Source organism: Penicillium arizonense (genome assembly GCF_001773325.1).
Source record: "Penicillium arizonense strain CBS 141311 chromosome Unknown PENARI_contig009, whole genome shotgun sequence".
Taxonomy (NCBI): Eukaryota; Fungi; Ascomycota; class Eurotiomycetes; order Eurotiales; family Aspergillaceae; genus Penicillium; species Penicillium arizonense.
Window position 1 is genome coordinate 28,448 of NW_019173286.1, and position 27,620 is coordinate 56,067.

A 27,620-nucleotide genomic window follows, 5' to 3' on the forward strand; every position below is an offset into this window, starting at 1 on the left:
GTTTATTCCTTTAAGCTAATTAGTAGTACTAAGAAAGACTTAGTTTAACTAAGTCAAGTATAGCCTACTTTATAACTACAATCCTTAGTAGGATATAAAAATATAGCTTAATAACTAAAGATAAGAAAATATAATCTAATCCTAAGGATAGATAGAGGATAATACCGGAATTATTCTCCCTCCTGTATAATAATAATTGTCTAGAAGAGTTCGGAAGGTTTCTAGGCTACTTAATATATATATACTAGATAAGAACTAGCTATTATTTTATAACGTTTTAAAAAATAAAAGCGTATATCATAACTTCTTATTAATATGCCTGTACGCTAATTACTAATTACACTATCTATATTTCTAATAATATAAATAATGGGTATTCCGTAAAAGGACCCTTAGACGATATTATAACCCCCTTTCTACTCTCTAAACCTAATTAGGTATTCTATAGTTATTATATTTCTAATATATTAATCGTAAAAATATATTAACTTATTAGCACTACTAATGCCCTAAGGATTAGCGGTTATAGATCTATAGTACTTATATTTATTATATATCCCCTAGTAAAATTAAGTTACTATCGTCCCTTATAATAAGTAACTAGCTTCCTAGTCCTAGTCGGCTAGATAGTATTAGATATCTACTTAACTATTACCTTTAGAGACCTATAATAGGTCTTATGTAATTCCTAATATAATCCTACGCCGTATCGTATGGTATTAATAAATACTTAGGAAGATATTAGGAAATTAGGCTAGTTAGGAACACATTAGCTATAATATTATTTACTACACTCTTAAGGTAGCTATCTTACGGAATAATTACTAGTTATTAAGTAGACTACTATTTAATCTTTTATTATATATTACCTATTATTCTATACCTATTAGCTATACACTCGTAGATCTACTTATAGGGGCCTCTACTACTATCCCCTACTAAATATTGCTTCCTACTCTACTTTTTCGGGACTCCTCTTAAAATATATATATTAGTTATATAGTATATAGCACCACCATTTTATAGTCTATAATAATATAATTAAATTTTAGGGTTACTTAGTAATAGCACTTTCTAAAATTCGCTTAATATTTTATATAATACCCCTTAGCGTTCCGTACAACCTTTAAATATCTTCCTATACTTAATATTAGCGAATCTATCTTTACCTAATCTAATATTTTCTAAGCTTATACTAGGTATTTTTTTTAAAATATTGCTAGTCTACCTCCGACCTTCCTTAGCTAATAAGCTCTAGAAATATCGTAAAAAGTTTAATTTCAACTAGCGCTATACTAGTTTAATTAGGTTTAAATCGGGTAAGTACGCGGGCTAGTCTTTAACGTATACTCTATAAGTTTTAAACTACTCTTTATATCCTTCGCTAGGTAAACCCTTACGTTCGTTATCTTACTAAAATACTAAATTAGGGGTGTAGATTAATATTAGACCTTTTTTAATCTTTAAAATATACGGCTTTATAGTATAACTCCTCCCTAAAGGCGATTCTTTATTACGCTATATAATTATTAAATCTATTTAACCTCCTAGCTAGAATCCGGCCTAAACTATTTATAAAATATCTTTAACGTAAGCCTTAGTATTTATAAAGTCTCTACGAAGCCCCTCTAAGGTTATATAAAAGCACTATTATAGTCTAAAGTCCGAGGTTCGCTATACCGAACACTTATCTAAGAAGATCTATAATTATAAGCTTTTATATCACTATTTTCGCGTAAATTTTAGCCTCTTCCCTATAAGAGGAGGCTTAATTAATATTTTCTATTACGATCACTTTTTTCTAAGTCTGAATCGCTCTAAAATTCGATATATAGTAGAGGGTGACGGATTCTAAGCTATAGTAGCACTTAGCTATTTATAGATCTAAAATAGATACTAACGTGCCTATAAATAGAGGTAAGAGTAAGCGCGTTCACTAATAATTACGGGACGGCCGCTTTTTTCGCAATTCTCTAACTTTTCGTCTTCTAAATAGCGTTGTAGCGTATTATAGATTGTACGTCGAGAGCAGCCAAAGTTATTAGCTAATTTTTCCTACGAGACGCTACACTCGTGAGTAGACACAATAGCTAACCTTTGTATAGTAGTAAGCTAACGCCGTTTTGCTATTCTATACGCCTATTTTTATTGCAATTGGAGCAATAGGGGAGGTGTAGGAAGAAAAAATAAAATGGTGGGTTACTTGTTGGGCCAATATAGTGGGGCGGGGTGGGAAGGAACATATGACTAGTATCCAACACTTAGGCTATAGTCATCATTCTATGTCAGAGGCCTGACGACAGTTACAATGCTCTCCTCACATTCTACTTCCTTATCCCCCCAATCTTCTTACAATAATAACCACCGAAACAGCCATGAAAACAACCCAGAATATTAGAAGCAATAGCCCGCTCACACCAGCCTATTTATTAAGCCTTAAAAGCCTAGACATATCCCACATCATCAATCAAGTATCACACATAAACGTAACAAAAAGGTCCCATAGTAGTACTCATGAGCTCACCCATGGCAATAGGACCACCGTTAGCATGTCCAATATCAATGACTGTCTCAAGTGTGACATTAGGAGAGGCGGGTTGGTCTAGAAATGTGCCAGTTCCAGAGATCGCGTACTGTCTCGTTTCCAAATCTAAGCCCTGCCATATCCACCACGCACGATCGATCATGCCATGATGAAGCCAGAAGCCCAGATCGCCAGGACTGTTGTCAGCGTCGCGGCCAGGGTCACCACCCATAGCATAGTGACCACCACCATGAACACCTAGCGAGCCACTCCCCGGCAAGCCCTGGAGGTCGGACTGAAAGTCCCATACGCCATGATTGCCTAGGATAAGCCGCACAATCGAGGTATAGTTAGCATATTTCTGTAGGACCACCGAAGCAAGGTCTCGTGTAAAGCAGCTGGGGTTATAGTCGAGGGGATTGGACACGCACGTTATATTACCCCCGGGAAGAGATAGGAATGACGGACCCATGTTGACTATATAGGAAGCAAATGGACCGCTAGTGACGCAGCCTCCACCAGTTCCAGGCGGGAGGACTGTAGGTGTATAATTGCCCAGAGGTACCTTGATATCCAATTGGTTTGGAATTGAGGCACCATTTCCGGACAGGGAAGTATCGCTTCCATCAAACACTGGAGACTTCTCCATGGCATCGGCATCTGCGCCCCAGTCCCAGTAGCTAGATGCACACATTAAGAACAGAATAGAAAACGGTAGAGTCAAAACGGGAGACTCACGGATAGTCACCAGCATAACCGCAATCATCACGTAGGGCTTGCTCAAACTCATGGATAAAGTACCGATGACAGCCTAAAAAGGTACCCTGTGGCATATCAGCTAAGCCGTACCAGAAAGGGGAAGATAATGCTACCATGCGATGAATAAAGAGTGTTTGGTTGATGTGGGTAGCCACAAAATCGTCATACCGGGTTTTGGCTCCGGGGGCTAGATATGAAGGAGTCCGTGAAGGTAACGCCTGTAGGCAAATCACGGCTTTGATGTATATCTTTTTCTCGCCTACAGAGAAGGCTCTCCAATTGCGACGGATTTGGAGCTTCTCTAGAGCACAGCCTCGGTTGGAACGGCTGACGAGCGTCTTTTTTGACACATAGAGGGCAAACTGGGCTAGCTGATCCAGTTGGAAGGATGCAGTGACCGAAGGTGAGCAGTGTCGGCAAGTCCAGTACGCTGAATAGCGGCAATCAGGACGAGAAAAAGGAATATGCCCTTGGGAAAGAAAACCATATCTTCATCTGGAGGGAAGGAAAGGAACACGTACAATATCTATAATCACGCGTCCTTTCCTCATACCCTAATCCTGGATATTCACCTAAGCCATCTGTATGCCGTACAACCTGAGATGAGTTGGCAGCTCGGGGAGTTTCGAGGATCATATCCCACGTCTCTTACGTGGGATCGTGAGACCAACTACTTAACTTAGCGCCAGCTGAAAGCATGTTACACTTACCCCCTTCCAGATGACAGGGAAGTGGGAGGGAGAGAAAGAGAATAAAATATAGGAATTTTTTTTCACTCCACCTTATGCAACCAACTCACGCCACACATGAAAAGAAAACGAATATCTAATTTCCTAGACCCGTTTGAAGAAATACAGATATGCCGTTCTCTTCATCGCCTCAATGTCTTCAGATTTGACCACCTTTTCGTCATTGAACATAACCCATGACAGGTGGTTTTGACCGGGTAATGTTTTGCGAACGAAGGCAACATAATGTCTAGCGATAGTTAGTAAACCCACAATATAGAGAAAGGAATGGATCGCTCACCCTGCATGGACAGAAGTGCCCTTGTGGCATACAATCGACCGTAATTCATAACGAGCAGGTAAGCTGTCGAGTCCAATCTGGCCATCATGAGCTTGTGTATCATCACTTGTACCGCCGGCGCCTTCCTCGTCCACTGGCTCGTCAGGGTGACTGAAAACCCAATCAAGGGCCCGATTGACATCGCCATCGGTTGCAGCCAACGCTTGTCGAGCGCGGGGCGCCTCGATGCCCATATCGCCCAGTTGAGCAATTTTTGTCACGTCATGTTCAGCACCATCGGATCCACCGCTTTGTTGACCCAGGGCCACCGGTTCATCGATGTCTGAATCTTCCATGTGGGCAAACAGCCAATTCATGGCAGCTTCTGGATCCGAGTTACCAGTGGCATGGAGGGCTTTCTCACACCTGACGGCAGGGAAGCCCATGCTTAAGAGTTGATCAAGTAGCTGTGGATTCGGTTCAAATGCCGTGGATTCGTCCACTTCTGGAAGTAGCTCCTCACTAGCATCATGCTCAGCAGCCATGTAGGAGCTGAAATCCAGTGGCTTGTCATCCACAAGGACAGGGATGTCGAGCTTTGTAGGGACCCAGTTGACTAATTCAAATCGACGAGCATTGACAGCTAATTCGTAAGGCAGCGTCTTGAATGTCGACCGTTTCATAAAGCCACCCTGGCTGGCACAGGCAGGGCATGTAAGCTCAACAACTTCACCCGAAGTAAAGATGTCCAGACACTCTGACAGAGTAATTGACTCATACTGACTTCCGGTCTCGTCCGAGGTAGTGGTGCGACGTGCGGGAACTGCAACAGAGATGTTGTCTTGCTCATCCACTCGATAGCGGACTTTCTTACAATGCAAACACTGGAGACGCTGCTCAACTAGGAAACGGAATAGCTGCACTGGATTTTTCCGCTCACCAGTGTGCTTGGACAGGCTGATTAACTTGAACAAGTGGAGAAGGAATTCAAAGGCGTCCTGCTGTCTCATGGTTGCAAATTCTTCGTGGCCCTGCCCTACCAGGTACTTGAACATGGTCGGCGCTAAACCCTTTTGATGGGCAGCTTCTGCATCCGGAGACGAAAGAAGGCGGGAGTCGGGTCGGGAGTATCGTCCAGAGAGGATTCCATCCGCGAGTTTTCGTAATTGAGTCTCTAAGTCTTGCGCTGGTGTTTGACAAAGTGGTGGTTCTTCAGACGGCTGATAGTATCGCTCACAAAATCCGGCCACCGAGAAGATGCATTGCACGACGCTGGACAGATAACAGCTGTTCCCAAGGTTGGCCAGACCTGTAAAGCCGGGCCCAAAAATAGGGGTCAGTTCCCGGCCATCCTCAGTCTTCATTGAGAATTCCCATAGTAGGTTGTGTTCAACCTGCATCTCCATAAGGCTCTTCTCAGTCTTTTCACGCCCGGCCAGATAAATTCCCCAATGCGCAAGATGCGAGGCCAGCTCTGGGTCCACTCTTTCCTCATTGCACTTATAGCAGTAGACGTCAGCCGAGCCTTCTGCTGTGATGGAACCTAGCTTGACGGCAACCGCATGTGATGTTGAGTCGGCGTGAGTAAGACCATGTGAATTTCCCCGACTGCCACCGAACTGACTTCGTCCACAAGCTGTATTCCCGCATTCCAAACACAGCCAGAGGTTCTCGGACAGATCGCACTCTGTACAATGGCTTGAATCTAGCGTCCAATTAGTACCGCAGTTAAAGTACTGGTGTGAGTCGTAAATACCTTTGGATGCGGCATGTTCAGACTCTTGTTGAACTAGGCAGAGTGTATGCTCGCAAGGAACAAATTCTTGCTCCCAGGCCTTGATCTCTTCTCTCTTGGCAAAGGTCATTGCGGTCATAATACCTTCAATTACCACAGGTAGATTGCCAATGCTCTTATCGACATCGTGCTGAGAGCATTCATAGCATACCACCGAGGTAGCAATATCATACCTATCCTCTTCTGTCTCGGCGGCGATGGCAAGCTTGGAAATTTTCGGCGGAGGCTCGTCGCGCTATCATTTTGAGGCATTAGCATCATTGATCTCGAAACAGAAATGTGATTGGAGGTCTTACCTGGACCTTTTTGGGAGTTCTCCGGATATTAAGAGCTAGGGGGTGACCGAACCGCTTGTAATGGAGTAGAGCATGGTCCCTATCACCGGAACATCCACCATTAAAACAATACAGACAGACGTTGAGACCGCTTTCGTCATCCTTTTGAGTTGAGAGTCAGACCAACTGTGGGGTACACAGAGCAGGAAGCAAAACCACATACGATAGAATCAAAGCACTGGGTGCAATCATCTCGATATACAGCCTGAGAAGGCCCCGGTGGAATCAGATCTGCGGCACAAGATAAACTGTCAGTTCAGTGCGTTATGATTCATATATAGTATTGTCACAAACCCGCGGCACTGGCATGAAAGCAAGAGGCCATATTCGGAAGGTAAATCTGTAGCTCAGACTCTGAAAGCACCTGTTAGAAATTGAGTAGGCAGGGATGACGAGAAAAGGATTCCCGATGCGGCAGATCAAGGCAGTTCTGGGATGCGTGGGGTAAGCTGGGAACAAGGCCTGAGGCACCGAGAGTCATGTGGTGGGGTTCAGCCACTTAACGCGTTATTTTTCTCAACACGCGTCGTGCGTCGTGCACCTTTCACCCAAGCCAACTCCAACTTGCTCTACAAGTCTGCACGTCCTTTCTTCCATATTCGATTATTTCCCAATCTCTCATAGCCTATCGGATTCCATATCTTTCGAACCGTGTTTTTACCTCCATCGCAAGCCATAACATCATGGCTTCTGATGCAGCATCCCAGGTCACTGTTGGGGCTCTCAGGTTTGATTTCCAACAAGCTCCCTAACAATCTTTATTCTAATCATACCATACACAGTGCCATCTTTGATGAGACTAAACCCCAGGTCCGGGAACCCATTGTTCAGTGCGTCCAAATCAAGGCGTTGCCACCTCAGCCAAACCATCCAGACCGATACCGGGCTGTTTTCAGCGACATTGCGAATTATGTCCAAACAATGCTTGCAACCCGTATGTTAACTTGAACCTCGTACTTTATTTGCACACTTGGGGTAACTGACCGACCTAAAAGAAGCGAACCATGTGGTGACAGATGGTTCCCTCAAAAAGGGTTCTTTTGTACGACTGAAGTCATTCCAATCAAACTCTGTCAAGGGAAAAAAGTGAGTTTATTCGGGATGTCTCACTGGACCATACTTATCGATTGCAGAATTCTCATCATCTTGGACCTTGAAGTTCTGAAGGAACTGGGCGAGGCTGATAAAATCGGTGAACCCAAGCCCCTCGAGGTGAAAGGCGAGGAAGAAGAAGTCAACCAACCGACAACAATCTCCAGCAATGGATTTTATGGCTCCAAGATGGAGGGCGCGCAGGCTCAACCCGCCAGCCGGGCCCAGCCCACGCGACCCTCTGCGGCTGCCTCTGCCCATGCCACAATCTATCCCATCGAAGCTATCTCTCCGTATTCCAACAAATGGACGATGAAAGCGCGATGCACTAGCAAGTCCAATATCAAGACATGGCACAACAAGAATGGTGAGGGCAAACTGTTTAGTGTCAATTTATTGGACGACAGTGGTGAAATTCGTGCTACTGGATTCAACGATCAGTGTGATGCCCTTTATGATCTCTTCCAGGAGGGGAGTGTTTATTACATCTCGAGTCCTTGCCGTGTACAAATTGCCAAGAAGCAATTCACGAATCTCAACAACGACTATGAGCTTACGTTTGAGAGAGATACCCTCGTCGAGAAGGTAAGTATCCTGTTCGCTTCGCTAATTCTTATGCCACCTCTCCTTACCTTTCTGTTTACTGTGCCGCTAACTCTCATACCTTGTAATAGGCAGAGGAACAAAATGATGTCCCCCAAATTCGGTTCAACTTCACCACTGTTGCTGATCTGCAGACCGTCGAAAAGGACACGACCACGGATGTCATTGGCGTGCTAAAGGATGTCGGTGAAACATCTCAGATTGTGTCAAAGAGCACCGGCAAGCCATACGACAAGCGCGAGCTTACGCTGGTAGATAACACAGGATTTTCTGTTCGCTTGACAATCTGGGGCGCGACCGCGAATAATTTTGGTGTGGCGCCCGAGTCGATTGTCGCGTTCAAGGGAGTCAAGGTTTCAGACTTTGGTGGAAGGAGCCTGAGTCTTTTGAGTTCGGGCTCAATGACTGTCGACCCTGACATTGGCGAGGCTCATCGGCTCCGAGGCTGGTACGACGCCCAAGGCAGGTCGGAAAACTTTACTTCCCATGCTTCATTGTCCAATGCTACAAATTCATCCACGAAGACCGACAAATTCAAAACCGTTGCACAGGTTCGGGAGGAACAATTGGGCATGTCTGAACAGCCGGATTACTTCTCCCTGAAAGCCACTGTGATCTACATCAAGCAGGACTCTACCTGGTGCTACCCTGCCTGCCTCTCTGAGAACTGCAACAAGAAGGTAACAGAGCTTGACCCCGGCCAATGGCGCTGTGAAATGTGTGACAAAACCTACCCTAAACCCGAGTATCGTTTCATTATGCCTATTAGTGTCAGCGATCACACTGGCCAGCTTTGGCTCAGTTGTTTTGATGACACCGGAAGAAAGATTATGGGAACCTCGGCCGATGAATTGATGCAGCTTAGTGAAAATGACCCTGTCGCCTGTGGTGAAGTTTTCCAAAATGCCAATTGCCAGACATGGAGCTTCAGGTGCCGAGCGAAGATTGACAACTTCGGCGAACAGCAGCGGTAAGAACGGCCACGAATATTTGGACTTGCGCGGACCTTGTGCTAATTGTGTCTCTAGTGTTCGATACCAGGTCTCATCTTCCCAGGCAATCAATTACTCCGAAGAAGCCTCTCGCCTTGCCAATATCATCAACTCCTACAGCATTGAGTAGATGAAGATTTAAGACAGGGGCATTACCCTATACCCGAATATCTTTATCTGATGCTAGTACGCACTAAGAACCTCATTTGTTTAAATGTATTTCTTTTCTCCCATGCTGTTCAGAATACTATGATCTCACTAGTAGTCTATCTTTTCTTTTTCTATCCCTATGCTCTCCTCCGACCCAAGATTTCGTGCCAGATACATGTAGAGGAAGAACCACAGTCGCGGTAACATTATAGATGCGGTGCGAAACACTTGACCTGATTAAGAAGGCGGTATATACCCCCATTACCTATGTGGGTAGTTAGGTAGGCGGAGAATACTGGCAATAGTCAATAACTTTTTTTTTTTTCTCCTCCCGTCTGCCGGTTCAATCACAGCCAGAGAATTCAGATTTGCATTCTTATTCTTCAAAAATTTCCACACCCCAACACAGAAAATCAGTCATGGGTAAACGCCATCATGACTCAACGGAGCAGCGACCGAAGAAGAAGTCGAAGTCCGAGAAGCCCGCAAAAGCTCCTAAAGACAATGAAAACGGAGACGAGAAGACAACAAAGAAAACCTCGTACTCCGAAGCCCCCGCTCTCTCCAAGCTTCCTCAATCGGAGATTGAAACCTACATGACCGAAAAGATTATCAAAATCACTGATCCTCTAGCCGGTGCGCCCAAGTTCCGTCCACTCCTTTCGTTTGACTACTTGCCAGAATGCGACACTGCCCTGTACTCTCAACTGAAGGCTTTCCCCGCACCCACGCCGATTCAATCTACCACCTGGCCGCTTCTGTTTGCTGGCCGTGATGTGATTGGCATTGCGGAGACTGGAAGTGGCAAAACCTTGGGTTTTGGCTTGCCATGTCTGAAGAAATTGATCGATTCCAAGTCAAGCAAGAAGCCCTACCACCCAAGGGCAGTGATCATCTCGCCAACTCGAGAGCTTGCAATGCAGATCTATGACCAGCTCGTCAAGTATGCCGGCTCCGAGAAGACCACAGTAACATGTATCTACGGAGGTGTAGGCAAAGATGAACAGCGTCACGCCCTTCAGAAGGCTGCCATCGTCGTTGCCACGCCTGGTCGTTTAAAAGATCTGCAGAACGACGGCTCTGTGAACCTTGGCAAGGTCAATTACCTCGTCTTGGATGAGGCAGATCGCATGCTTGACAAGGGTTTCGAGCAGGACATCAAGGATATCATCCAGCCAATGCCCGTCTCTAGGAGACAGACAGTCATGTTCACAGCAACATGGCCCCGGTCAATTCAAAACCTTGCAGCAACATTCATGAACTCCCCCGTGACTGTTACCATTGGAGGAGACCCGTCCGCGGATCCTCGTGCCAACACGAGAATCAAGCAAGTCGTTGAGGTTGTTGATCCCCGAGACAAGGAAGGCCGACTTATTCAGCTACTCAGCCAGTCTCAAAAGGGCCAATCGCCCGAGAAGGTCTTGGTGTTCTGTCTCTACAAGAAGGAGGCCATGCGAGTGGAGAACCTTATCAGAAACAAAGGATTCAAAGTCGCTGGTATCCACGGTGATTTGAACCAGTCTGACAGATTCCGCAACCTTGATGCTTTCAAGAAGGGCACTGCCACTGTTCTTGTGGCAACCGATGTGGCGGCGCGTGGTCTTGATATCCCAGCCGTAATGCTGGTCATTAACGTCACCTTCCCCCTGACCGTTGAAGACTACGTGCACCGGATTGGAAGAACTGGTCGTGCTGGGGCCGAGGGTCATGCTATCACCATGTTTACTGAAACTGACAAGGGACTGTCTGGCGGGTACGTTACTCACATCTCCATTAAAATCGAAACATCTTTCCAGTGCTGTGCTAATTTTGAGCAGATTGATCAATGTTCTTAAGGCCGCCAAGCAAGACGTTCCAGAAGATCTGCTGAAGTTTGGAACCACAGTCAAAAAGAAGCAGCACGATTCATACGGCGCTTTCTATAAGGACATTGGTACAGACAAAGCGGCGACGAAGATCACTTTTGACGATTGATTGCTCTACTGCCTCTTGTCTTTCCCGCGTGAGGATACTCTGTCACGAATTCTTGTCATCTGGCTCATCAAATATTCCTTTTCAATGTAGAATCTATCATTTTTGTCAGGCGTTAGGAACAAGAACAAATAGAAGCGATATATCAGAAACAGTATCACTTACATCACAAGAACATAGGTGCTACTAAAGGCACACGCTCGGAAAAATCCCAATCTTGAGTTTTCTAGTGTTTGTTGGGTCATGACCACACTGGCTAAAGCTCCGATGATGAAGCTAGCAGGTCGTATGGCTACTTCGCTTGCGGGGAAATGTTCTCCATGCCGATGGAGGTACGACGTGATGAAGTTGAAACTCCAAAGAGTCCGAACAGCCATGTTCACGATGTTAGCCAGGACCAACCCGTAAGCGCCCAGATTCCCTAGCTCAAGGAACATGTAGGCCGCTACAGCATAACAGGCGGAAAAGACACCCATCCACCCTGTTTGTCGCCGTATCTCGCGAGGATTGGCTGCAGATGAGACAAACGCTTCGGTGATTCCATTGAGTGCCAGAAATGGAATATAGTAGCAGTAGACGGAAAGCAGATTGCCAACTTTCGGGGAAGCCCACTGGCGACCTCCTAGGATATGCAGCAACTGTGGGACCATCATGGGCCCCAACGGGAAAATGAGGACTGAAAGCAGCTGGTAGGCGTGCAAAATGTCTACAAGATGATTTTTGGCAGTGCGGATATGCATGCCACTCAGCTTCCCGCTCTCATTTGGGCTCATGAGGGTTGAGAATAGGTTCCGGCTGCTCTCCTCCAGTGGTTGAAAGATGATACGTGCAACAAGGCCACCGTAATTTGACGCAAGAGAGTATATGCCTTGGTCTTCTAGCCCTGAAAGGGCTGCGAGAAGCATGGTGTCGCCTTGTGTGAGCAAATGTTTCACCAGAGATTGGAAAAATACATTAGCAGCAAGTGACGTTAATTGGCGTGAGAAGAGTCCCAGGATGTAGTTTGACTGATCACTGTTGCTCATTAACAAACTGCTCAAAGTGTGATATTGGACGAGGCGAATTTTGCCTTACCTGGATTGCACGCGTGTTAACAAGAAAGAGAATTGCTTATTATCTGGTCCCTTCAGTAAAAGCAAGGAATAGCCAAAAAGAAGCGCAAACGAGTATACAAGGTGACCTAGAGCAAATGGGATCACACCGAGGTTATAGTTTGCCCGAGAGCCATATATAAAGGCAGCAGATGTTACAGCACTCCTAAGAAATGCTGCTGGCATCTCCGCGGCAGCACGCTTCTCATACAGCATATGTTGTTGCACCACCGCAAAAAACGGCTCGATGCTGAGCTCTATAAGAGCTGCAAGGCCGGTGATTGCCACGCTGAGGCGGAAAAAAGCGATATTTGAAGCTTCATCTGACACAAAGCACTGATATAGTATGGTGAAAAAGAGAGTTGCGGGAACACCAAGGGCAAGACTCAAATAAGACACATTCACCACTGCCTGAGATGCCATACACTGCGTGTCTAATGATGCATCTTTTGCTTGACCGTGATTTTTGCTCTTGGATGAAGATGACACAGGCTGTCTTTGAATGGCCATTCGAATGCTCTCTCTTGAAAAATACAGGATTGAAACTTGAAAGAGCTCGAGCTGGGCTGCTATCCCCAGTACAGTCGGTGAAAGAGTGCGCAGAATCAGCTGGTTTGAGGCAAAGGTGAAGATCCTGGATGCTAATTGAATCATGATTAAGAATGTTGTGCCTGTCGCGGACGAAGCCAGGATCTTGCCCATACGGGCATCACCGGGTTTAGCCATGTATCTGGCGAGACCCAGTCAAACTAGGAAGATGGAATTTATCAGAAAGATGTGGGAAAAGGAGTGTTTGTAAGGGATGAAAAGCTGTGAAAGCGGAGTGGGGGCTCCACGGTACCTTGACAGGCAGGAGTGCAGGAGCTTGTCTCCGAACTATTTATTGGCTTCTAGGCATTTCAGCTACAATCAGTTTCTACAAATGTACAGCAGGATTATTTTGAGGGACATGTATATTGTGGATCTATTCTCATGGATATTCCTTTAACTCATGTGTAAAAAGCCCTATGGCAAAAGAAAACCTCCGTGCAACAAATCACCATTTTCTTCCACGAGGTGACAGGAGCTATTGGCCACAACAGTCGACATAGGAACTGGTTGAAATACATTGGGATGCCAGCAATCAACCTAATAAGGATATGTTTTCAGGAGTCACCATCCTGCACTATTGATCGAGTTGGCTCTAGAATGGAGGCAAATAGAATGGATAACCGCCATTCTTAGCCTTGAAAACACTCAGAAGGAAGCTGTATGTTCCAAAAAGGACGGCTGCCCAGATCAAGACGGCTAGCTGTTGACCTTTGACATCTTCCATGCGAGGAACCTTCAGGGCAAGTGCGATTGTAGCGAAGGATAGGACAGCATCTGGAGAAGCGGTTAGAATCGATGAAGCTGCACACGCGGAGAGGCCAAATTGAAGACAGAACAAGTCTTGTGGATTCACACTTACAGATAGCAGCCACAATTTGGGTCTCCATCCCGAACTGATTCTGGAAACCGCCGGCAAAGTAGCTAATGCCACCTCGTCCATCACCTGCAACATATGGAACCTTCCGAATGTGATTGAACATTTGACCACTCGTAAACAGCAGAATGGCGATCAGGCTGATTGCAGCCCACAGGTTCCGGTTCTGCACAATTGGTAGCACATACGGGTACAGTACCGCAGAGAGGGTGACAGAAGCCATCAGGATGGTAATAGTTGTCACAATGCGCATGTAGTTAATAGGCCGAACGAGAGGGGGCTTGGGGCCGTCAGGAAGTTGACGTTCAATCCAGGAATAGATCTGGTCGGCTGAGATCGGGCTGTTGAAGTTGGACACGTCAGTGGGAAAAGATTCCAGGGACCTAGAGTTTAGAGTTTAAAGACATACCCGGTGAAATCAAATCGGAGAGGGTCTCCTTCCACCTTGGCAAATGGACCGATGGTTGGAGGGAACACAAGCAACACAGGCGCAGTTTGGAGCATGAGCTGCTTGGGTCAGTCACTGTTGCACGATCCATGGGTTCCAGTCAAATTGCCTACCTTTTGGAAGACTGCCTTTCCATTATCAAAGTCAAGTGTTCCATAGACTACCTTGAGGTCATCGGGCTTGGTACCCTTATTCCAGCTTCGGGCGATCAAATCCCATTCTGGTTCGAAGTCACGGCACAGAAGACAGCCAAAACGGGCATCTGTGGCAGTTAAAATAACCACAGCAAAATAATCTCGAGGTTCTGAGGTCAATTCCTCATACGATGCGCTGTCCAGATCGACAGGCCCCGAGCGAGACAGGGATTGATATCTTGCAAACTTGTCCGGGGTTGACTTTGCGGACAGTACGCCGGACACGACCGAAAGAAGCAGGAAAAGGGCCGTCCAGAGCTTCATGTTGACATGACAAGGAGCTGGACAGCTTTATATAAGGTGAATCTATACTGCAATTGAGAATTTCTCGGTTGCAATTCACGATGAATGAAGACGTCGAGCAGTTGAGTCCAGGTGTCCACTATCAACCTGTAACGGGGTACAGCTTACATAAGTCACATCGGGGTAATCGCCCCAAAACACCTGACGCGTCTACCCTTGCGTGGACCTCGTTACTTTTGGTATAGCACCACACATAAATTATTCAGCTTTATTGGGCTTAATTGGCCGTATTCTTCTTATTTCTGTCTTCATCTTTTTCTGTCTTACCCTGGTATTCTCATCATGGCAATGGCTCAAGGAGCATCTGTCGATGTATGGTGGATGCCATGAACTCAAGAGGACATTCGAGAAATGCTAACTTGTTTATGTAGTACGAGATGTCCATGAGGACTGTGCATCTGGAGAAGGAGTATGAGAAAAGCCTGTCAGACTCTGCGCGTCTTCTGGAAGGCGAGAGAGATCGCGTGCGACGCATGGAGCACTTGTTCTTAGAATTCGAAAACGAAGCTCTCCGATCGCAGTTGGATGAAGCGAACGAACACCTCCTGCGGTTCACCAACGCTGATTCCGAGGCCTGTGTTCAACTTCAGGAAGCCTGCCGGGAAATTGATCGCTTGGAACGTCACGCGCAAACTTCGTTGAGCGAGATAGACCGACTCAGAGTAAGCTCCAACCCTCTTGCTGGATAATCTCGTGGAATTTTTCCCATTGACAGTAACAGGAAGAGCTCGCCAGCTGGAAGCATACTTCGACCAGCTACAACGCAATCTTTGCTGAGAAGGTTCGCCTTTCCAAAGACCTTGCAGGCCTACAAACAGAAATGGAGCGGCTCAAGGCCGAAAGCTCATCACATCAAGCTATGGTTGCCGAGAAAAATAAGATGGAACGGCAGCTGAATTCTCTGGAGATTCAACTTGATAACGAAAAACATGCCCACGAACGCACTCAGGCTAAGGGATCGCAGCAAACAGCGGAGATAACCAAACTATCTGCACGGGTGGATGAGTTACGAAATGAACTAGCGGGGGAATCGCGAGCAAAACAACAGCAAGAACTAGACAAACGGCGACAGAGTTCAGAATTTGACAGCCAGCGCGCATTACTTGAAGGGAAGATTGATTCGCTAAAACAGCAATTACGATCGACCAAGGACAAGCTACAGGAAGCTCAGAATGAATTATTGCAGCGACGCAACGGCAAAGTGGACAGAGGAGATGATTCGGAACCACGCTCTCGAACTATCCCACTCCAGCGCCCTGGACCCAGTGGTCATGTCGGGGTCACGATTGCAACTCCTGGCGCCGTTCGAGTTCAAGAGAAGATGAAAAGAGACTCGGCCTTACCTGGTGACAAATCGGCATTCTCTATTACTCCCTTCTTGAACCGCACAGGTGCACCGGCAGATTCCCCATTGAGTTCAGTGGCAGACGAAGATGACATGCGTGAAGATGCCGATACCACACATGAACTACTTGACAAAGGAAACCCCATTGGTCAGCCCAAGCGCATTGGTTCTGCCTTGCGGCGCCAATTGTCTCCAACTCAAGACCGCAACCCCATCAGTAAACCAGCGAAATCGAGGGCGCGTGATGTCTCGGATTTCAAGAAGCCAGCCAACCGCCTGGATCGCCAGATGCTGCCCGTTGATACTGATGATGAACAGCTTAGTGAACATGAGCAGGTCAAGCCGAAAAAACGCAAACTCGGTGGTCCACGAGACCGAAGTTTGATGGAGGAAGAGGATGATGATGATGAAGGAGAGCCTCGTCAGAACAAGAAAGTTGGGCGCAAACTTGCACTAGGGGCTGGTCGTACGTCAAAGTTAGGTGGTATGCAGCAACCAAGCACGTCTAATGGCGAGCGACTGCAACGAGGTCTTGGATTCGGTGCACCTATGGGATTTTCTCCGTTGAAACGGGACCGCAAGCGATTCTGATGACAATTGGACTTATAGGAATCATTTTCTGTCAATTCCTGTGCCAGCTTAGTCACATTTTAGCGCTTAATTCGACCGTTTCTTGAAATCAATGGAACGGTATTTACAAATATATCCCGTGTATATAAATAAACTCTTGCCGGGGACATTGGCGGTCCACTTTATTTTGCCGGCAGAAAGCAAAAGCTCCTTGTGAATCTCGGACCACAGAGGACTTCTCTCCCCACCTTCACGCCATGTTTGCATTATTGCCAATCACATGGCGGCACGCTTGTCGCCCTGGTGCGTTATACCAGGCAAGACAGGCCTCATCGAAGCGCTGGCAGGCTCGACAGCAAAAGGATCAGTTCACGAGAGAAGCAGCAGTGCAAGGGCTGAAAAGCAGAGCTGCTTTTAAATTATTGCAGGTAAACGGCACTTATCTTATTCTCTTTTCTCAAAGCATATACCCTGACACGGACTCTGCGGTTAGATTGACGAGAAATATCGAATCTTCAAGGGTGGGCAGACAGTTGTTGACTTGGTATGCTAATCGTTTATCTCCCGGTTCGGACTGGCAATTGATCTCATTGGATTGTATAGGGCTATGCACCAGGCTCATGGTCCCAGGTACGTTATGCCCCCATTTTGAGTAGTTGGTGTCGACATTCGAAATTAATCCCAGAAGGTGGCTGCAAACCGCACCCAACCGCACGGTCGAGTCCTCGGTGTCGATATCATCCCAGCCCAGCCACCGAAAGGAGTGTCTACAATCCAGGGCAATTTCCTCGCACCCGAAATTCAAACCTACATTCGAGACTTTCTCCGCAGTCCCGACCGAGGCAGACCGCGCCACCCCGGCCTTCAGGGCGATTCTAGTGCTAGTCTTTTGGAACCGACTTTAGATTCCGAACACCCTGACGAAAAAACCCGTGGAAGTGATAAAATACTTGAAAGAACGGTGGATGTGGTTCTAAGCGATATGTCTGCTCCCTGGTACCAGACGTCCGGATTCTGGAAACGAAGTCTAAGTGCTCCCTATAACAGGATGATGAACACCAGCGGTCTCAATTTCAGGGATCATGCTGGCAGTATGGTATGAAACCTCCCTACACGTTGAGGTTGGACGTTTCTTGACATTAAACAGGATCTCTGCCACGCGGCTTTACGCTTCAGCACAGAGGTTTTGAAAACAGGCGGTCATTTTGTCTGCAAATTCTACCAAGGCGCCGAGGACAAAGAGTTGGAGCAGCAATTGAGAGATCTATTCAAAAAGGTCCATCGGCTAAAACCCGAATCATCTCGCAGCGTAAGGTTTGCCTTGTCCAATCTGAACATGCTCAGCTAAAGCAATCGGCAGGAATCCAAAGAAGCATTTTTCGTTGGTCTGGAGCGAAAACCATGAATTAAGTGTGGGGTATCAGGGTCTTATAATGTGCAAATCACCTTTGAAAACACTTTCCTTAGAGCATCTGGATCTCTTCATTGTCAGATGCCTCATCCCACTCAATATCCGCCAGTGCTGCTTCCGCCTTCTCGTGAACCTTTTCTATGTGTCAGTCTCCAAGTGTGCTTTTCGATGGTAATTTTGCTGACCTCTTTTAGTCCACTCAATTCCTCGACGTAGCCGGGTTCATTTAGGGCTTTTCGCACGAAATCCCAACCATGCTCGCGATATGCACTAATCACTCTCTCCGAACATGCACTACAGCTTTGGTAACTCTGGCCAGTGACGGATAAGTTCTCGAATGTGGATAGGAATCCTCGAATTTGATGGGGTACAATGCCCAGGGGATGGTCATCCCTCTCGGTGCTTTTAGCCACCGGAGCTGGTGCCGCGGCGCCTTGGGGGTGCTGAAGAAGTGACACTAAAAGCTCCACGAGGAGTGCAGATGCTATGGGGGCTACTCCAGGACGGGTCACTGTACACTGTTGGTCGAGAGTTTGGTCCTTGATCGACTAGGTATATTTTGGTCAGCTTTGTACCAACTTGGTCTCCCCTTCGGTCTTACGTTGGCTGGTGCAACAACATCGTTGCAGAAATAGCATCCAAGTTCAAATGATGTGCTATCGCCATTCATGCCATGCCGCATGACGACGAAGGTATCAAACCCTAAGGCAGCATTCATGACGATCTTCCCTGCGGCTTTGCCCATCACGGTTGGTAGCCATCGTGATTCCCGTGTGTCCATGAGAAGAAAAATAGCGTCGTGCTCATCGATCAACTTTCTAAGTGTTTCAAAGTCGTCCCTTGTAGCTTTTTCGTCCACAATGGGGTGACCGGCCATAGGTACCGACACTGCATGGCCTTCGGATTCCACTCCGGGATAAATTTCGGCCAGGGCTTCGGATGCTCTATGTGCTTTTTGGGCCCCGCCATTCAAGCAATCCGTGAAATTGAATAAAGGCTGCCGAACAGGGTTAGAAAATGAAACGGACCCATTGTCGACAAATGTGATTTTCTTCACACCCCAGCCCTAAACAACCGATAGTTAGGACAAGTACTTCCAAGCACGACCGTTGAGATCCACATACCAGCAAGTTCCGAGACACATAACTACCTAGGGTGCCAGCTCCGAGCAAAAGACATTTGGTGTGTTTGATTTTCTCAAGATTGAGCGTCGGGCTAATTCGCCACTTGATGAGTTTGAGGTTAAGATCGACCGACTGGTCTGCCAATCTATAAGCGTGATAATTCTCATTAGCCGAGTACGAGGTGAGAAACATCGTGCGAGTGGCCTACCTTTTGGGATCCATGTAATCCGTGAGGTTAACATTTCTCCCTGACAACTTTCCTGCTGGGTTGCGCTCCCATCCGGTTACCTTTGGTAACGGCGAAAGTTCTTTGGTCGATGCATTCGGTGGTTGAACTTCTTGTTTTTCGCTTGATCTCAGTTGAATGACCATGCTGCGGCCCTGTTCACGTTTCGAGTGCACGTCACGATACCGTAGGATTTGTACTCGGTTGAGGCCCCATCGCTGCCTGACCAAAACCAGTAAATTCCGTAACATCCACCCCGGTGCCTGTTCGTAATTCGATGGGTCTGCAAAACATACATAACGGTCTCCAGCGGCCGTGTCGTTGAAGAACCCATTTTCGTATTCTGAAAGTGACGCTATTTGCCAGTTGCTGTCCAGCTCGGTGTCTTCGATATCAGTATTTTCTGGGGAGGCATGGCCATTGTCCTTTTTGGACTTCCGAGCTAGAAAGAACCCTCTTTGCCGATGATCCACAGCATAGGACCAAGTCTCCACGGCTTCCACGAGGGTAGTGCTTTCACGCGGGAATAGGTACCTCCCGTTAAGAGAATCGATATTTTGGCTTTGGGGTGGCTGGGACACTTGACCAGCAGTTTCCACTGGTATCCATGAGGGGTCGGAGTGGATTGCCGGAAAAGCAAACCAGTAATGAAATTTGTATTTCTTGAGGTCGGCAAAAGACACGATAATGAAGCTGGCCAGCAATGACGGACATGAGAAGATTGTTCCGTCATGGATTGCATCCCAAACCTTGGAAAACCCTATCAGTAAGTTAACAAGAGGCTGGTAAGTCGTATCCTTACCGTCTGTCCAGCTTGGTGAAGCAGCTGGGGCCTGTCCATGTTTCGATATTCTTCGACTGTGTTGACATTTTTGATCATGCCTTCGGCTCTGTAATAGCCAGCGGGTCCTCTAGGTGACTTGTCAATGATGGGAAAGTTGAGATACACCTTTCACCCGATCTTACTCGCTGCCAGTGAGGGCATTTCCGTGTATTTGAATCCGACATGATGCGGCCTCGGGATCCGAGGGGCGGATCTCATATAGGCCCAGCACGGCCCGGGCGGAGTCATCTAGCTTGTCATGGTTGATCTTGTGGGAGGCCAGGGATGTATAAAAGGGCAGTTCAATATCGGAAGCAAATGGCGTGTACTGCATCTTGAGCAAGAGTGAGGAAAAAGGTTATGGGTGATGTCAATGCGGGCGGGGAAGGTCTATAAATCTTATATCTATACATACCCGTGGACCATGACCTCGTCAGCTGACTCTATCCCATGCCCAGGTGACTACTGCCCAATATGTCCTTGGAATTATCATGGATCCTTGATATTCTTTGTAGATACCCAACGTTCTCCTATCAGGCTCGATAAGATCATGGCTTGAACAGCCCCACTACTTTCGCGTTTCTTTCTTTTCTTTCCCCTCTACTTTCTACTTTCTACTTTACACTCTATTTTCTCTACTCCCTCTACCTGAAAGAAGAAGAAAAAAAAAATGCTCGTTGGATTATGTGGAGGTGAGAAGATACACGCTGGAACTCACCGTGCGAAGAACTAACGAATCGTCAGGCATATGTGCTGGAAAGCATGCGATTGCCGAGTACCTAATTCAACACCAAGGGTTCCAGCTTCTTGAACTTACCAGCAAACCGCCCCAGATCACCGAGCCAGAGAATGACCTGCGACTACAAGCTTCAGAGATCAGAAAGAAAGGGGACGCCCAACCAGAGCATATGTTTGAGAATGCTGATATTCTCCTCGACTTTGCTACCAAAAGATGGCAAGAACGTTGGATCACTACAGATATTGCAGATGCAAATACTCTAGATCGGTTCCTGTTGCGCCCATTCTTCTTACTCGTGAGCGTTGACGCACCGGTCAGCCTTCGATGGAAACGATTTGCGGACAGGTTCGTGGCAATACTGTTCATGATCTCAGCCTAGAGACTGACAGGGTCACCCAAAAGGTGCTGGAGAAGACAGCTAGACCCGCCCGATCTCGAAAAGTTTGTTCTCTGGAACGACCATAACTTGTACGACAAGGATGTTGGGCGTGTTTACTTGACCGACAAAGCACAAGTACGCTTGTTCAACTCATCGTCATCCCTTGAAGAGCTACACTCGGCCCTACAAACTCTCGACCTGGCCGATGAAGAGCGGTTGCGACCAAATTGGGATCAATATTTCATGCAGCTGGCCTCTCTGGCTGCCCAAAGAAGCAATTGCATGAAAAGAAGAGTAGGATGTGTGCTGGTTCGAGAACGCCGTGTCATTAGTACTGGGTACAATGGAACTCCGCGCCATCTCCAAAACTGCAACCAAGGTGGATGTATGATCGGGGCTCGAGCCAAGTGACTGATAATTTTATTGTTCATCACACTGACTTGGACACGCTATTTAGGCCCTCGGTGCAACCGCGGAGATGGAGGCGGAGTTGGCCTCTCAACATGCCTTTGCCTACACGCGGAAGAAAACGCGTTGTTGGAAGCAGGCAGAGAGCGCATTCGAGAGGGCGCTATCCTTTACTGTGATACGTACGTTCAATTTACGCTTGGTACGCGCCCTACGAGGAAAATCTCACTGTTGATCACAGATGCCCCTGCTTGACATGTACTGTTAAGATAGCCCAAGTCGGCATATCTGAAGTTGTTTACTCGCAAGGATACAACATGGACAAAGATGTAAGCTTTTTATCTGCCAGTGTTGCACTTTAACTAAGACCATCCAGAGTGCTGCCATCTTGCAAGAGGCAGGTGTTCGCCTACGGCAATTTCACCCGGTAGCTAATCCTAAAACCCAGTCTCTAGTGAATTTATGTGGTATAGCTGACCCTATCACAGCCCTCCAATGGTCTCGTTTATTTACAGGAGTTTGACAGACCAGCCACAGATGGAAACTGACCCCAGACGTGGCGCAAGACTTGCACAGCTCAAGCAAAGATAGACAAAGATTTGCTTCAAAAGTACAAATCACCTAAAGGAGTACCCAGACAAATGAACGTATTGAGAGTGGATCTGTATCGGGCCGGGACATAAAAAGTACCTAAGTTTACCTGCGATAGGTGATAGATAGGAAGAGTGGGGAGGTACCGGGATGTACCTTTAATCGCATCAGTTTAGCCGGCAGAAAAAAGAAAGTATGACTCAGCGCGCGAATTTTGGCGGGGCCCTCGAGCAGCCCCTCGAAGGAGATGTTCTTCCACTCTTTGTTCCGGGAGTTGAACCCTTTCAATCATCCGTTCTACCTGCAGCTTTACCTCAGCCTTGTGGTTTGAGACATTGAAGCCATGCCTACTGTACACCTACTGGACTACGTTGCGGGAAACATCCGTTCTTTGGTCAATGCGATCAACCAAGTTGGATACGAGGTTGAATGGGTCAGATCACCAGAGGATGTGAAAAATGCAGATGTTAGTCAATTGGCCAATGGCGATTCTACCCATGCCTTAGCCATAACATGAGGTTGCTAACAAGATCACACTCAAGAAACTGATCCTCCCCGGTGTTGGCCACTTTGGCCACTGTCTCTCTCAATTGGACAAAGGTGGATTTTTAGAGCCCATCCGACAGCATATTGAAGCTGGAAAGCCCTTCATGGGAATTTGTGTTGGTCTGCAAGCCCTTTTCCAGGGCTCCGAGGAAGACAGCGACGTCCCGGGACTTGGCGTGATTCCCACTCGCATTCAAAAGTTTAACGATAGTTCCAAGAGTGTTCCGCACATTGGATGGAATTCGGCGATGAATACTGGGTCTGATACCGCGAAGGTGCAAAGCTTTTATGGCCTGAGGCCAACTAGCAAGTACTACTACGTCCACTCTTATGCGGCTCCTTACAAGCCGGGTGCCCTGGAAAGTGAAGGCTGGTCCGTGGCCACGGCCACCTATGGAGAAGAGGAGTTTATTGGAGCTATCAGCCGTGGCAACATCTTTGGCACACAGTTCCACCCGGAGAAGAGTGGTTTGGCCGGCCTTCGCGCCATTCGCTCATTTTTGAATGGCGACCAGTTCCAGTCCCTCTCACAGGATCTGGTTGCTGGCAAAGAAAATGGGCTCACTCGTCGGGTTATTGCCTGTCTTGATGTTCGAACGAACGATGCCGGCGACTTGGTTGTCACCAAGGGCGATCAGTACGATGTACGCGAAAAAGATGGAGCAGATGCCAGTGGTCACGTGCGAAACCTCGGAAAGCCTGTCGACATGGCTAAGAAATATTACGAGCAGGGAGCAGACGAAGTTACCTTTTTGAACATTACCTCTTTCCGGAACTGCCCCATCGCTGACACGCCTATGCTTGAAATTCTGCGACGGACATCGGAAACTGTTTTTGTGCCTCTGACCATTGGCGGAGGAATCAAAGATACCGTTGACACCGATGGCACACGAGTCCCTGCCTTGGACGTGGCAACGATGTATTTCAAGTCTGGTGCCGACAAAGTCAGCGTCGGTTCTGATGCTGTCTTTGCTGCGGAAGACTATTACAACGCTGGTGAGAGGCTGAGTGGTGAGACTGCCATTGAGACGATATCCAACGCCTACGGCAAGCAAGCTGTGGTAGTGAGCGTCGATCCAAAGAGGGTTTATGTTGATAAGCCAGAGGACACCCACCACCACACACTTAAGACGAAATTTCCTAACTCATCGGGACAAAGCTACTGTTGGTACCAGTGCACTGTCAAAGGTGGCAGGGAAACTCGTGACATGGACGTTCGACAACTTGTCAGGGCTGTTGAGGCCATGGGTGCGGGCGAAATTCTCTTGAACTGCATAGATAAGGATGGAAGCAACAGTGGATTTGATTTGGAATTGATCAATGACGTTAAAGCTGCGATCAAAATCCCTGTCATCGCTTCGAGCGGTGCCGGAGTACCTGCACACTTCGCCGAGGTTTTCAACAAAACCACCACTGATGCAGCACTAGGAGCTGGAATGGTGAGTTTGCATCTATATGTCGCTTTGTGATGGAGTTTCTAACCAGTCCTAGTTCCACCGAGGTGAATTTACCGTGACTCAAGTGAAAGACCACCTCCAAACGGAGGGGTTCTTAGTTCGCCAATTTGAGGCTGACATTTGAAGAGTCGATACCGTGCTAGTTATCGTGTTTTATTTCCTCCTCAGCATACTTTCTGAGTGTAAAGTGTTTTTCTTCACTTTTGTTACGACAATAGAGATCATGAGGGCCAAGCCCATCAACTTAAGATGTATAGTGAAAAATTAAGAGAAAATGATCCCATTATATAGCTAGACTAGGCTCCATACAGTTGTATGAAAAAAACGAAGAAACTGTGACGCAAGAATATAGATTATACGGAGTACAGTTATACTGCAATTTCCTAAATAGGCAAGCCCCTCTGATTATCATTGCATAATCAAGGCGGCGTGGAAGGCGGTGAATACGGACTTGATCATCTGACTTTTCCTCACTTGCCACTTCATCTCTTCCTTATCCGTCGACGCCAGCCGTTGTCACCGAACTTCTTTCTTGCACCATCTCTGCCCTTTATTTCCAGTTTCAAAGACTCAGTCTCGGGTGTTGTTCCCGCTCCTTTCTTTCCTTTGGATCTTTGATTTCCCATCCCCGTATTTCCGACTTGCCCGAAACGTGATCGAAACCACGAACCCGCAATATCCCGATTTCGGTTGTCTAACATTCACGACGCTTATCGCTCATAAACAGGTATTCCTTTGATAGGAGAAGGTGTCTGCAAGGATCTCCTGCCAGTTGGTCTGATAACAGGTCAAGGTGTTGGGGTGGCTCTGCGAATCACTTGAAGGACGGGACAGACCATCAAAATCTCTCTTGAATGCACCTTTTTTCTTCAGCGCCAGTGTCGCTTCGACAATTGTATTCCTCAATTTCTTGATCTCCATTTGTATGCAGTGACCTGAACACTCACTATTCAGCATTCAAGAAGATTCATTCACAATCCATTGTCTCCAGCATCCCCAATCGATAGATACAGGTCTATCGGTTTTTGATTCCGTTTCCCTAAATACTTGTGCTTTGTCTGCTATTAAGCAGATATCTTTTCTTCCCTGCTTTTTCCTTGCGACTGGTGATCCCCCACACTCCGATCGCACAAACCCTTTTTCTTTATCATCCCCTCTTGCTCAGTATACAAGCTGGTGGTGCTCTAAACCCAGGGATTAATACAACAGTCATCTTTCTCACACCCCACAAAATTGAATACAATGTCATCGTCCGTTCATTTCAAGTTCAAGTCCCAGAAAGAACCCTCACGGGTCACCTTCGATGGCACTGGTATTTCGGTCTTTGAACTCAAAAGAGAGATTATCAGCCAAAGTAGATTGGGTGACGGAAGTGACTTTGAGCTGTCAATTTACAACGAGGACACCAGAGAGGGTACGTTACTCCTTCGCCATCTGCCCTCCCTTTCTGACCCTTTTCAATAGAATATGATGACGACACGACAATCATCCCTCGGTCCACATCGGTGATTGCTCGCAGACTACCTGCAGCACGCCCTGGTAAGGGCGGTGCTGCTCGTTATGTCTCCGGAAAGATGCCAGTCAATGCTCGCAGTGCCCCCCGCAACGAACCTTTGACGAACAGAGCGACACCTGGGATGGGACAATCCGTGAACAACAATGTCTTGGAACTCAATAATGCTCAAACCGAAGAAGAGAAGATCAATGCGCTTTTCAATTTACAAGCTAGTCAATGGCAGGAACAACAGCAGGAAATGGCCAAGTAAGAGCTCGCACATTCATTTGATTAGGATTGACACTGACATTTTTCCAGCGCGACACCCGTGTTCGGCCGTGGCAGAGGCAAGCCTGTCAACGTACCAGACCACCCTCCTCCGCCGGGGTATCTTTGCTACCGTTGCAGAGAGAAAGGTAAACATTTCTCTACTTAGGTGCCACTATTACAGACTGCTGACACCACCATCCAGGTCATTGGATCCAAGCGTGCCCGACCAACAACGATCCGAAATTCGACGGCAAATACCGAGTCAAGCGATCGACCGGCATCCCACGTTCACTCCAAACCAAAGTTGAGAAACCGGAATCTCTGGCCCCTGATGGCTCCACCGAAGATGCGAGGAATACAGGGGTGATGGTGAATGCTGATGGTGACTTTGTGATTGCAAAACCGGATAAGGCAGCCTGGGAGTTGTATCAAGAAAAGGCCAAGGCCTCGGCGGCGGCAGCAGCTGAGGCAGCAGCAGTCGAGGAGAGCAAGGCTTTGCAAGCTCGTGGCCTGGAATGCCCAATTGACAAGAGAATGTTCTTAGAGCCAACAAAGACCCCATGTTGTCAAAGAACATATTGCAATGACTGTATCTCAAATGCCTTGATTGAAAGTGACTTTGTTTGCCCCGGTTGTTCCACGGAAGGGGTCTTACTTGACAACCTCACCCCGGATGATGAAGCTGCATCCAAAATTAAGGTCTATGAAGCAGAGAAGGCTGATGCAAAGAAGGAGAAGGAAAAACTTCCTGCAGGCCCAGATGGAACCCCTCTCTCAGAGGCAGCCACAACCGAATCTAAGGCCCCTTCAGTCGACAAAGAGCAAAGCCCACCCAATCAAGCCCAAGACCCTGCACCCACCCAGTCAAAGAAGAGACCAGCGGAGGATGAACCCACTAATGCTACTGAAACGGCACTTTCTGAGCCGGGTAATGCTGCGAAAAAACAAAAGGCCGAAGATCACCAATCAGATGTCCAAGGTCCGGATAATAGCAACAAAGAGGACGCGGCAGGTGTTCCTCCTGCCCCTTTCAACCAAGAGATGCCCTTCAACGGCTTTGGACCAATGGCTGGCATGCCGATGATGCCATTATCCGGTCCAGGATTTGGAGCCGATGCCATGGGATTCATGAACCCGATGGCGATGGCGTCCGCTACTGGCTTTCCAAACGGCATGGGTCCCGGTTGGAACCCAATGAACATGCAATTCAATCCCAGTATGTTCGGCGACCAGAACAATGGTGGGATGCCCAACGGGTTTCCCAACATGTTCAACGGAGATCCCTCATTGTCTATGTTCCCCATGGGCCAGAACGGATTCCAAGGGCCAGGTCCTGGCATGAACAATTTCTCCAACCAGCAACGGACAGCTTTCAGTACTCCGTACTCCAGGGAAGAGGACTCACCGTATTTCCGTCAGCCTGTGAATCCGCAACGTCACCAAGCTAGAAACCGGAGAGTACGGCCTAGTGATTACCGGGAGCTTTAGAGTGTTGCCGACTACGAC

General features: G+C 47.3%; 12 protein-coding genes across 12 annotated transcripts; 7 read left to right on the forward strand and 5 right to left on the reverse strand.

The window, feature by feature from the left end:
- Nucleotides 1–2,261: 2,261 nt before the first annotated feature.
- PENARI_c009G07897 (uncharacterized protein) lies at nucleotides 2,262–3,314 on the reverse strand (the record flags this gene model as incomplete). The annotated part of the gene is made up of 4 exons (XM_022631938.1): nucleotides 2,262–2,266; nucleotides 2,525–2,602; nucleotides 2,678–2,845; nucleotides 2,993–3,314. The coding sequence occupies 4 exons, from the start codon at nucleotides 3,312–3,314 to the stop codon at nucleotides 2,262–2,264; spliced, it is 573 nt and encodes a 190-aa protein (XP_022488390.1).
- Nucleotides 3,315–4,116: 802 nt separating this feature from the next.
- On the reverse strand, nucleotides 4,117–6,746 carry PENARI_c009G07874 (ubiquitin-specific protease UBP14; the record flags this gene model as incomplete). Its single annotated transcript, XM_022631936.1, has 6 exons — nucleotides 4,117–4,261; nucleotides 4,313–5,996; nucleotides 6,048–6,321; nucleotides 6,383–6,523; nucleotides 6,585–6,652; nucleotides 6,716–6,746. The coding sequence occupies 6 exons, from the start codon at nucleotides 6,744–6,746 to the stop codon at nucleotides 4,117–4,119; spliced, it is 2,343 nt and encodes a 780-aa protein (XP_022488088.1).
- Nucleotides 6,747–7,104: 358 nt separating this feature from the next.
- PENARI_c009G07121 (replication factor A subunit protein RFA1) lies at nucleotides 7,105–9,238 on the forward strand (the record flags this gene model as incomplete). Its single annotated transcript, XM_022631912.1, has 6 exons — nucleotides 7,105–7,148; nucleotides 7,204–7,355; nucleotides 7,417–7,507; nucleotides 7,555–8,098; nucleotides 8,188–9,086; nucleotides 9,145–9,238. The coding sequence occupies 6 exons, from the start codon at nucleotides 7,105–7,107 to the stop codon at nucleotides 9,236–9,238; spliced, it is 1,824 nt and encodes a 607-aa protein (XP_022488194.1).
- Nucleotides 9,239–9,677: 439 nt separating this feature from the next.
- On the forward strand, nucleotides 9,678–11,232 carry dbp3 (RNA-dependent ATPase DBP3; the record flags this gene model as incomplete). The annotated part of the gene is made up of 2 exons (XM_022631746.1): nucleotides 9,678–11,011; nucleotides 11,076–11,232. 2 exons carry the CDS (start codon nucleotides 9,678–9,680, stop codon nucleotides 11,230–11,232), a joined length of 1,491 nt encoding a protein of 496 aa, XP_022488180.1.
- Nucleotides 11,233–11,390: 158 nt separating this feature from the next.
- On the reverse strand, nucleotides 11,391–13,046 carry PENARI_c009G01162 (oligosaccharide translocation protein RFT1; the record flags this gene model as incomplete). The annotated part of the gene is made up of 2 exons (XM_022631735.1): nucleotides 11,391–12,243; nucleotides 12,304–13,046. The coding sequence occupies 2 exons, from the start codon at nucleotides 13,044–13,046 to the stop codon at nucleotides 11,391–11,393; spliced, it is 1,596 nt and encodes a 531-aa protein (XP_022488115.1).
- Nucleotides 13,047–13,503: 457 nt separating this feature from the next.
- On the reverse strand, nucleotides 13,504–14,691 carry PENARI_c009G01660 (OST3/OST6 family protein; the record flags this gene model as incomplete). Its single annotated transcript, XM_022631753.1, has 4 exons — nucleotides 13,504–13,685; nucleotides 13,771–14,126; nucleotides 14,195–14,292; nucleotides 14,347–14,691. The coding sequence occupies 4 exons, from the start codon at nucleotides 14,689–14,691 to the stop codon at nucleotides 13,504–13,506; spliced, it is 981 nt and encodes a 326-aa protein (XP_022488151.1).
- Nucleotides 14,692–15,012: 321 nt separating this feature from the next.
- PENARI_c009G08892 (uncharacterized protein) lies at nucleotides 15,013–16,666 on the forward strand (the record flags this gene model as incomplete). The annotated part of the gene is made up of 3 exons (XM_022631971.1): nucleotides 15,013–15,042; nucleotides 15,102–15,392; nucleotides 15,452–16,666. 3 exons carry the CDS (start codon nucleotides 15,013–15,015, stop codon nucleotides 16,664–16,666), a joined length of 1,536 nt encoding a protein of 511 aa, XP_022488161.1.
- Nucleotides 16,667–16,902: 236 nt separating this feature from the next.
- Nucleotides 16,903–18,050, forward strand: PENARI_c009G02936 (RlmE family RNA methyltransferase; the record flags this gene model as incomplete). The annotated part of the gene is made up of 6 exons (XM_022631794.1): nucleotides 16,903–17,073; nucleotides 17,139–17,189; nucleotides 17,249–17,275; nucleotides 17,331–17,741; nucleotides 17,793–17,954; nucleotides 18,006–18,050. The coding sequence occupies 6 exons, from the start codon at nucleotides 16,903–16,905 to the stop codon at nucleotides 18,048–18,050; spliced, it is 867 nt and encodes a 288-aa protein (XP_022488250.1).
- Nucleotides 18,051–18,108: 58 nt separating this feature from the next.
- PENARI_c009G08878 (putative autophagy ubiquitin-activating enzyme ApgG) lies at nucleotides 18,109–20,563 on the reverse strand (the record flags this gene model as incomplete). Its single annotated transcript, XM_022631969.1, has 8 exons — nucleotides 18,109–18,189; nucleotides 18,242–18,604; nucleotides 18,658–19,122; nucleotides 19,181–19,325; nucleotides 19,389–19,624; nucleotides 19,703–20,155; nucleotides 20,209–20,317; nucleotides 20,373–20,563. The coding sequence occupies 8 exons, from the start codon at nucleotides 20,561–20,563 to the stop codon at nucleotides 18,109–18,111; spliced, it is 2,043 nt and encodes a 680-aa protein (XP_022488171.1).
- A 336-nt stretch (nucleotides 20,564–20,899) lies between these two features.
- Nucleotides 20,900–22,303, forward strand: PENARI_c009G08315 (deoxycytidine monophosphate deaminase; the record flags this gene model as incomplete). The annotated part of the gene is made up of 7 exons (XM_022631954.1): nucleotides 20,900–20,921; nucleotides 20,974–21,313; nucleotides 21,371–21,732; nucleotides 21,805–21,957; nucleotides 22,029–22,084; nucleotides 22,132–22,182; nucleotides 22,244–22,303. The coding sequence occupies 7 exons, from the start codon at nucleotides 20,900–20,902 to the stop codon at nucleotides 22,301–22,303; spliced, it is 1,044 nt and encodes a 347-aa protein (XP_022488303.1).
- Nucleotides 22,304–22,689: 386 nt separating this feature from the next.
- PENARI_c009G04009 (imidazoleglycerol-phosphate synthase) lies at nucleotides 22,690–24,473 on the forward strand (the record flags this gene model as incomplete). The annotated part of the gene is made up of 3 exons (XM_022631824.1): nucleotides 22,690–22,812; nucleotides 22,889–24,331; nucleotides 24,384–24,473. The coding sequence occupies 3 exons, from the start codon at nucleotides 22,690–22,692 to the stop codon at nucleotides 24,471–24,473; spliced, it is 1,656 nt and encodes a 551-aa protein (XP_022488414.1).
- Nucleotides 24,474–25,591: 1,118 nt separating this feature from the next.
- PENARI_c009G09765 (cleavage polyadenylation factor subunit MPE1) lies at nucleotides 25,592–27,602 on the forward strand (the record flags this gene model as incomplete). Its single annotated transcript, XM_022632001.1, has 4 exons — nucleotides 25,592–25,763; nucleotides 25,814–26,111; nucleotides 26,163–26,260; nucleotides 26,317–27,602. The coding sequence occupies 4 exons, from the start codon at nucleotides 25,592–25,594 to the stop codon at nucleotides 27,600–27,602; spliced, it is 1,854 nt and encodes a 617-aa protein (XP_022488226.1).
- Nucleotides 27,603–27,620: the final 18 nt, after the last annotated feature.